This window comes from Rattus rattus, chromosome 12 (genome assembly GCF_011064425.1).
Source record: "Rattus rattus isolate New Zealand chromosome 12, Rrattus_CSIRO_v1, whole genome shotgun sequence".
Classification (NCBI taxonomy): Eukaryota; Metazoa; Chordata; class Mammalia; order Rodentia; family Muridae; genus Rattus; species Rattus rattus.
In genome coordinates, this window is record NC_046165.1 from 58,516,729 (window position 1) to 58,526,696 (window position 9,968).

Genomic DNA, 9,968 nt, shown 5'->3' on the forward strand with positions numbered 1-9,968 from the left:
GCAAGGCTCAGTGAACGAATAAATGAAAGTATGAACAGAGGGGAGATGCCAAGTGTGCAGAGGAATTAACCTTGCAGACTTGTTCCATAAGTACCACCTGCTATATCCTGCTGTGACCCATAAGGATTCGGACATCCTAAGAAGGGAACAGCAAGGCTGGCGAGTTGGCTTATCAGGTTAAGGTGCCTGCTGCCAACTCTGATAACTTGAGTTCAACTGCTACGGCCTGAAAGAAAGGGGGAAAAACTGACTCCAGCAGTTGTCCTCTGACCTCCAACCACATGCTCACACACATAATGCAAATACTACACTATACACACAAATAAATAGAATGATAGATAGAAACATAGATAGATAGATGAATAGATGGATAGACAGACAGACAGATACATACATTGATACATAGATAGGTACATGCATAGATACATACATATATACATACATGATAGATAGATACATAGATAGATACATAGATAGTGATTGATAGACAATTTTTTTTTTATTAACTTGAGTATTTCTTATATACATTTGAGTGTTATTCCCTTTCCCTGTTTCCGGGCAAACATCTCCATCCCCCCTCCCCTTCCTTATGGGTGTTCCCCTCCCCACCCTCCCCCCATTGCCGCTCTCCCCCCAACAATCTAGTTCACTGGGGGTTCAGTCTTAGCAGGACCCAGGGCTTCCCCTTCCACTGGTGCTCTTACTCGGATATTCATTGCTACCTATGAGGTCAGAGTCCAGGGTCAGTCCATGTATAGTCTTTAGGTAGTGGTTTAGTCCTTGGAAGCTCTGGTTGCTTGGCATTGTTGTTCATATGGGGTCTCAAGCCCCTTCAAGCTCTTCCAGTTCTTTCTCTGATTCCTTCAACGGGGGTCCTATTCTCAGTTCAGTGGTTTGCTGCTGGCATTCGTCTCTGTATTTGCTGTATTCTGGCTGTGTCTCTCAGGAGCGATCTACATCCGGCTCCTGTCGGCCTGCACTTCTTTGCTTCATCCATCTTGGATAGACAATTTTTTTTAAAGAAAGGACAGGCTGTTCTGTTTGGCACAGGGGTTTTGTATGCAGTTGGCAGTGAAGGGGCATCAGTAGCTGGGAGCCTCATTTTTGTCTGCCCAGCCTTGAAAATATGCTGAGAGTCTTCTTTGGTGCCCTGGCTGCACTCTTCCATTTGGTCTCCCAGCCTCTCTTATATAGAGGCTCACTCTACATAGAATGATCACTCCCCACAGTGCCTTGAGAGGAGAAGCAGCAGAAGTTGGCAGGCTGGCATCAGGGAGCCGCTTCTCCTAGGATCTCAGGACTTGGCATCACTTCAGAGCTCCCAGGAAGACATTCTGCCTCATCTCTAACAGTTCTCTTACCTTTGGTTGGCAGTGTAGGCTGTTTCACACCAGCCCATCCTCAACAGACACACAAGTCCATGAGCATTTTCTCAATGTTCTTTGAGTGATTATAGCTACCACTGAAACTCCCCTGGCTGAGGTCAATGACGTCGTTGAACAGAGGGGGTGGTGGGGAGGACAGGCCCAGCCACCTAACAAGCTAATGCCAGAGCTGGCATTCCAACCTGGGTCTCAGGACAGGGCCTCTTCCATTGGGCTAACCACTCAAGGAATATCTCTTGTATTTCTAGTTCCTTCTTTCTTAGTGAGCAGACTATGAGAGGCATCATGGATGTCTCCTACCAATGGCTCACTAGCCCATGGATAGGTAGTATCATGTCTTAAGATACTAGATTTTTCTGGCCACTCCCATTTCTTTCATCTTCCCTAATCCTGGGTATGGACCACAGAGCCACCACCCACTCTACTTACCTCAGACATACAGTCAGTTGTGGTCGGCTCCTAATGAGCCCAAGAGCCTAATTACAGTCTGTAGCTTCCTGAATAATGACTGGCCTCCCTGAACTCCTTACCTCAGCTACCATGCTGGCGTTTGCTTCTTGGCTGCTCAGAGCAGTTTTGAGCGCCTCCCCTCAACCCCCGCCCTGTACTCTGTCCTCATCAATGTCTTATTATTGACAGGTCATTGAAACCCCATCCTGGTGGGAGCCTTGGTTTTAGCCTTGAGTCATCCCACTGTGCTAACGACTGGTTGTTGACTTTGTCCCTGGATAGACTGGGCTCCTCCAGCTCACAAGTCTTATGATCACCCGAGAATCTAAGAAAAGAGCCTTTCCTCAGTGCTTAAGAGCACTGACTGCTCTTCCAGAGGTCCTGAGTTCAAATCCCAGCAACCACATGGTGGTTCACAATCATCTGTAATGAGATCTGATGCCCTCTTCTAGTGTGTCTGAAGACAGCTACAGTGTACTCATAATAAATAAATAAATAAATAAATAAATAAATAAATAAATAAATAAATAAATCTTTAAAAAAAAAAAAAAAAAAGAGCCTTTCATCCCTTCCCCCTTTTAAGTGTAAGTAACAAAGATAGAACCCAGGACCTTGCACACACTGGCGAGTGCTGTTTCTCGAGTCAGGGTCTTGTTATCTAGCTGTCCAGACTCTATGTAGTCCAGGATGGCCCAGATCCCAATCCTCCTGTCTCTGCTTCTCAAATGCTCAGCTTACAGCCATCATGCCTGGCTCGTCCTACTCTTTATGGACCTCTCAGCGGTCTTCAGAGAAGGGTTCTAGAGCCCCTTCCCTTCCCCAGACAGCTCCAAACTGGATGCAAAAGACTCAGAAATACATTTTGGAGGATGCTGGGGGCAGAGGGGGTGTCTGTGGGATGAAGCCAAGGAGAGAGGCCCATCATTTATTCTGATGATACCTACGATTCATCTGGGTTCTCGGGGCTGGAACAGCAGTGCTGGCCACAAGAGTGTGCACAGAGAAAGAGACGGCCTTTCTCTTCTGCATCCTCCTTGCACTCGTGCTTGGGACAACCAAATGGGGGTGTGACGGAGGCTGAGACTTCTCCTCAAATGTCTACCCTAAGGATGATGGGCACATACTACCTTCCTAGAGAAAGAAAGCTCAGATCTGCCCTGGAAAGACCCAGGGAATGATTGGTGGTGCCTTGGACCTAGCAGGCTTTTGGCTCTGCTTTTTTCCTTTGCTGGCATGGACAGCCTAGATACCCTTCCAGTGGCTTCTGTGCTCCTCTAGGTCAAGGAAGAGAAGCTGTTTTCAGAAGACAGTGGCACTAGAAAAGACAGGCCCCAAGGAGAAAGTGGGGCATAGCAGATGCCTTGGGGGCGGGGCAGAGCACTTTTGTTGTGATGAGATTTCTGAGAGTGGACATGGGTTGTATCCCCTCCCTCCTGAAGTAAAAAAGAGTGGTGAACCAGGGGACTTGGAGATGTCTCTGGGGCAGCCTCTCTTCCCATGGCACGTGGAAGAAGAAACTTCCAAGCAGGAACAGGCAAGGAGGCATGAAGCAAGTACCCATCTAGTCATGGGGGTGGGGTGGGGTTCAAGACAAGGGGCTGTGGAGCTGCAGGGCGCTTTGGTGTTCAGTTGTGAATGCTACATCAAGAACAGCCTAAGCTGTACATGTTAAAATCAATTCAGCTGTATTGCAGATGATACTTAGTAAGCTAGGATTTCTCAGCACTGCCCCATCAGCCGCACAGCCTCACAGGGCCTCTCCACTGTTCAATGGCCCTCTGCTTCTCCAAATCTCAGCTGGTCCAGATGCCAGGAGCAGCATAAGGACAGGCACTGTGATTTTGCCAGTTCCCAGAGAGACCTGCCAGGCTGGGGGAGGTAGACCCTGTGTGGGCATTAGCTTGGGCCTGTGCTGTGCTGCTAACTGCGGTGAGGGACTCTCTGGGAATAAAGGGGAAGGCCCCATCTCTTGGGTTTTCTAGTGCCAGGCTGCTTCTCTGACCCATCAGCTGTCCTCAGCCCGAAACCACCTCTGCTGGCATGCCACGTGAGCTGAGGTGGAGCGGTGTCCCATGGCAGGCAGTGGCAGGAGCTGACTGGAAGATTTTTATTGGCTCTAGTGGGGCTGACTGGTCAGACTCTGGTTTCCAGTTTGGGTTGTAATAGATATTCACTGACCTGGTTCCACTTCCACATAGAAACACTTTGAGAAGGAGATGCGAGGGCCTGCAGAAGGTAAGGAGCTTGGGGCAGCAGGTCACATTAGCCAGCCTGAAGGTGACCCAGAGCCACAGAATAAGAGTCTGGCAACTTAGAGAGCTCTCAGGTCTCAACATTCATCACCCCTTCCCTCAAAGAACCCACTCAGTTCTAGTCTTCACTTGAGAAGTCTGTAGAATTGATTGTGTATACGCATGTGCAGCGCGCGCGCACGCACACACACATGCGCGCACACACACATGCGCGCACACACACATGCGCGCACACACACGGGGGTGGAGGGAGGAGAAGGAGAGGGACAGGGACAGGGACAGGGACCAGGAGAGGGACAGGGAGGGAGAGGGAGAGATATCCTTGAGGTCCTTGTGGATCCATCTGTGTATACAGGTATATGTAGACCTCAGGTTTTGGGCTTTGGGAGACTGCTTTTTTCTAGATCTCATTAACCTGGAGTTTGACAGTAAGGCTAGGCTGGCTAGCCAAAAAGACCCAACAGATCCACCATCCCCCATCCGGGACTCCCCAGCTTACCAATGGGATTTTACTTCCCTATCCAGATCTTAGTTGAAGGAATAGGACTAGATCCCACCTAGCTCAAAACCTTTTGACACTGCATGCTAAAGGTCCGCAGAGTCAGCAGAGTTCTCATGGAGATCTGAGCCAGGCTCCGGGACTCGCAGTTCCCATCAACTCTGACACTCACCCCCACAGAGACTACAGAAGAAAACCGGTCTGCACCAAGCCTTGCCTCCACACTGGTGAGAGCTCTTTTCTCCACAACCGTTCTCCTCATCTCAGATCACGCTCTGTCGCCTGTGGTCTTAAAGCATTCTGCACACCCTGGCAGAGGGGCAGCTACTCTCTGCCATGTGTCCTCAGGGTTGATACTGATCTGAGAGGTGATGACTCTCAGCCTTACACAGAAAGATAGGAGGAAGGGAGGTCAATCAACTCCTGGCGTGGCCTCCATGCTGAAAGTCACGTCTCTTCCACACCATCATCATCAGGCCTAAAGTAAAGTTCCAGGGCTTGAGAAATGGCCTCTTCTAACAATCTCTGAGCTTTCTCAGCTGCACGGCAGACTCTGTGTCCAGTGCTAAGATGGTGAGAAATGGCTCTTGCTGTCTCCCGAGGACTCTGCGGTTTACAAGTATCCATAAGATACACATCTACTGCTGACTTTCCCTACTGATTTCTCCGTGTGTCAATAAAGGACTCCGAAAGCAGCAGCCTCAAGGGCTCATAGATGAGGCTGGAATGGACGGAGTAGGTTTTCCAGAGAGGTAGACTTTCTTAGGGATGCTTCTATGAGTTAGGTCTCACCTTACTTTCTTCCCTTTTTCCTCTGTGTCCCTGACTGCATACACCTGATCCCAGAGGCCCAGCAGTTCAAGGATGTATGGCGGGGAGTAGATCTAGATGATCAGGCTGCCCTGGGGCAGGATGGGAGCATCCTGGATTACTGTGGCCTTTCCTCAATACAGCTATGCTCTCAGTCCTGCTTGCTGTGTGTGAAGCTGCAGGAGAGCCTGGAAGTCAGAACTGGGAGTGTTCACAGTACACCAGACCCAGTGCAAGACACTGACACATGCTCTTGCATAGAACACACTGGTCTAACCCCCAATTCAGCAACAGGAAAGCAGTCACCTAATAGCCCAGAGGTGGCAGCTCTAAGTCAAGTGTCTGTCTAAATCTCAGCTATCCCTGTACCCATTCTGCTCACAGAAAGTCTGGAGAGTGACCAGTCTCTTCTTCTATCTGATCCTAGGTGTCCCCGGCCCTCCAGGACCAAGAGGATTCAAAGGAGATACAGGCGTGAAAGGACCTGTTGGTAACAGAGGACCTAAAGGGGATCCTGGCAGTCTGGGACCCCCCGGACCTCAGGGTCCTCAGGGACAGCCTGGGGAACCAGGACCTGTGGGAGAAAGAGGGCCAGCTGGCCCCCGAGGCTTTCCAGGCCTCAAAGGCTCAAAGGGCAGCTTTGGCACTGGAGGGCCAAGGGGGCAGCCAGGCCCCAAAGGGGATGTGGGACCCCCAGGGCCAGAGGGGCCCCCAGGGTCTCAAGGACCGTCAGGGCCTCAGGGAAAGCCAGGGATTTCAGGAAAGGCAGGGTCACCAGGCCAGCGAGGGGCCACAGGGCCTAAGGGTGAACCCGGCATCCAAGGTCCCCCTGGACTACCTGGACCTCCAGGTCCACCAGGGAACCAGAGCCCCTACTGAAAAGAGTCTTTGGCCTGATGCTGCCATGCAGGTTAGAGAGGGGGTCAGAGAAAGCAGCCAGAATCTACAATCCTTGTTCTTTGATCCTAATATGAGGGTGTCTCTTAGAGCTGAGGTCTCTTAGAGTCTTAGGCCTCTCAGTAATGACTGTACCATAGGAAAACAGCTCACCCACCTCCCCTTTTCTCTGCTGGCCAAAGGGAGACCTACTGGGTTTCTATGGCTGGTTAGAAGGAAAGGCTGTGAGAGCCTGCTGGTGGGGAGGGATAACCTGGGGTAACTAGCTCTGGTCTCTGCAATAACCCACTCAAGCCAGGTCTTGAAAAAAAATCCAGGGAAATGTTTGGGGCATTCTAGATGACTAATGTGTATCCAGGGATAGCAGCAGCCCCCACTTCCACCCCACACATAACAGTCATGGTACAGTCATGTGGAGCTGCCTTGACCCACACAAGGCAGGAAAAAAAATCTGCCTTGGGCTGGCATTCCCAGGCTTCATGCATGGATGGTGACCCTGACAAGTTCGGAGGGTTTTTAGCCACACATCCAGAAAATTCCTCTCTTCAGTCTTACCTCTGTATCTCGAGAGTGGCCTGGAAGGAACCCAAGCAGAGTTTTATCAGCAGGCAGAGAGCCTACAGGTTCCAGAACATTCTGCTTGACTGCTCCCAGGAAGACCACAGGGCCGGAGGTGGAAGGACAAGTCAGGGGTAAACTCCTCCCTCCAAAGCCACCCCTTGTTCATCCTAGTCTGCCATGCCTTGTTTCCAGTAATAGCCAAGGAGGAAGAAGCTAATAACATGGCCGCTCTTGCCTCTTCCTCTTGGTTGACCTGACACAGATGCACACTGACCTCACCCTACTATGACCTAAGATGGCTGGAGTTCTTCCCACATAATAGCAAGCTGGACCAGGCATGCGAAAAGCTGGACATGCACAAGGAACCTTTGATGAACTTCTTTCATGAACTTCTTGCATACACTGGCAGAAAGGGATGCTGGGAATGACCTGCATTGTCTTGACTCACTTTCTATAGAGCTGCCCTGCTCCTTCCACTCCAGCAGACTCAGACACTCCTGAGCAGGGGCTAGAGCTGTCTCCTCCCTTGCCCTGCCTCAGAGACCTGTCATCTTCTTCCTGTTCAAAGCCTTTTTGCCACCTTCCTTGGCAACATCAGTGTGCAACTGGCTTGCACTACCCATCCATCCCTGCTATACAATTGTCCCGTCAACATATGGTAATATCATGCAACACAGTATCACTGGCCCAGTAAAGAGCTGTTTCCATAGGAACGTGTCTTCTAGTGTTTGTTCCCAACCTGAGGATGTGACCCCTTCAGGGATCCATTTCATATTGACCTACAGAGAGGTATCCCTGTCAATGGTTCCGTTGCAGAATCTGAAAACTGAGAGGTCTTCTTGGAGTTCCTAGTGGTTGGCAGTGAAGCCCAAATAAAAATCTAAGGAATTACCCCCAATGGCAAAGCCTTGCTGGAAACAATATGATCCCTAAAGCTTGCATCTGGACTCTGTAGGTATTTGGCTCAAATGAAACTGGAAAACAGGACAGGCCCAGACACTAGAGAGATGCTTCTACTTGTACTCTTTAAGTCAAAGCAACAGAACACAAAGGAGGAAAAGACCAGGCTAGTCTTGCCCCACAGGGGAAAGACCAAAGGTCAACTAGGTTCCCTGGAAATGAGTCAGGGTCTGCTCCACTAGGGGTTTTAAGGGAGAGTGGGTTCGTTTGCTAAGTCAAGTGTGAGCTGGTGTGCAGCCTGCTCTTGGTTTGATGTAGGGTGTGCATGGATCGGGAGTGCTCGGGAGGAGTAAAAAAATTGTGGAAGAACTGCCCTGAGACTCCCACACACGAGCCTTGCCCATCCGTGTGGTACTAAGATACATCCTTCCCACAGCACCTGTCCTATGTGAGTCACTGACTTCACTGCTTAAGGGTCATGAGAGTAAGCAAAGCCTAAAGCCCAATGTGATCACCTTTCCTAGTGAAGGCAGACATGGCTATAGCCTTGCATGAAACCAGGCAGGGAAAGGAGGAAGAAGTCTGGGGGGCCCAGGAGGTGGTAACTCTCAGTAATAGGAACTCTGGGGGTGGGGTGGGGCAAGTCAAGGTGATAAGTCAGGACATGTTCAGAAGGGTGACACCCAGGTAAGTAGCTCAAGGAGGACGGGAAAGACATGTCAGTGGAGTCACCTCGCACTCTGGATTACAAGCAAACCTCCTGCCTGGAAACTTGAACTACTGGTTGACACACTAGTGGTAGGGGAAGAATTAGGCCAGGCTCTGGGATAAAGGGAAGCCCAAGAGAGAGAATCAGCCAGTGTCTTGGAGTTAAAGTCTAACAAAGCTAGATCTGGGACCAATTCTAAGGGATGGGCTTAGGAGACAAAATGACAGACAAGACACAGGAATAAAAAAAATCAATCTAAAACCATAAGAGCAAAGATATAAAAAGTCCTAAGTTATAAACCAGTCCCTGACTGTGTGGCTCAAGGAACCACTTGATGTAAGAGCACAGACAGAAGTCAGAAACCACTGAGCCCATACATGCATTCACAGGGTCGCCCCCATGGAAGGGTTCTGTGGGTAAGCAAGGAGCTATGGAACCAGAAGGCTAGCAAATCCTGGGATTGCTGGGAGAAGACATGAAACACTCCCCTCCCCCCCTCAGGTACCTGGCCACTCTCCCATCTCCCCATCGCTCAGTGGCTACTGATTTCTCTTCTCTAAGCTTGTCTCCTTTTTCTGACCAACATCTTCTGTTTACATGAGGCCCAGCAAAAGAGGACTAAGATTGGCCACCCATGGGTTCACCCAAACCTTTCAGCTATAATTCCTAGATTCTAGGTGAAAGTCCCATTGCTAACCCTTGAGTCAAGGGTTCACCTGACCCAGAGAGCTGCACCAGCAGATGGGTGGAGGGATGGAGCAGGGATGAGTAGCAATAGGATTCACAGTGAGAGGAACTACAGGCTAGCTAGCAGCCAAATCCAGTGGGTACTCTAGCAGCAGGAGAGTGCTGCATGGCTTTATCTGAGAAGCCCATCGCTGTTCCCCACATAGAGAGCAATACCAGAACAAAGAAGCGTGACTTGGACACGCAAGGAGTTAAATTGAGACTACTGACAGGAAAAAGGCAACTTACAGGCAAATGCACCGCCAAGAAACATTCTCTCTCTCTCTCTCTCTCTCTCTCTCTCTCTCTCTCTCTCTCTCTCTCTCTCCCCAGCAGTTGCTAAGTTGCTCTCCACTTACATATCGTCTAGGAAGGACTGAGTCCTCAGGAACTCTCTGAGTCCTCCTGCCCTTCCCTTCCATAAGAGAATATTATGTGGGCCCAATCTTGTCACTTAGGAGTCATCATAGTTGCTCTGATGACAAGGTGGCAGTGGCCATATCAAGCCAAGAGGCAGAGGTCAACACCAGACAACAGCAATGGTGGAGTCAGGCAGAGGCTACATACGGTCCTGGTCACTTCACAAACAGTAACTCACTTGTGGATAATAGTAGTCTTTACTTCCATTCCTAATGTATAATGTTCAAGCTCTGCCCCGGAGGTGGGAGAACTGAGTTTTGAAGCAGTGCATTGACTTCCCTGAGCCACAGACAGACATAACTAGGTTTTTAGACATTATCCAAGTTGAGACAGACTTGGGCAAGGTGTTTAACTGCTCT

The 9,968-nt window shown here is 49.9% G+C and overlaps 1 protein-coding gene across 1 annotated transcript in view; it reads left to right on the forward strand.

The window, feature by feature from the left end:
* Scara3 (scavenger receptor class A member 3) overlaps window positions 1–7,567 on the forward strand; it is a 34,763-nt gene extending 27,196 nt beyond the window's left edge. The window contains exon 6 of the mRNA XM_032917192.1: window positions 5,824–7,567. Coding sequence (XP_032773083.1) covers window positions 5,824–6,275 — 452 coding nt within the window. The 3' untranslated portion in view covers window positions 6,276–7,567. The remainder of the gene's footprint in view (window positions 1–5,823) is intronic.
* Window positions 7,568–9,968: the final 2,401 nt, after the last annotated feature.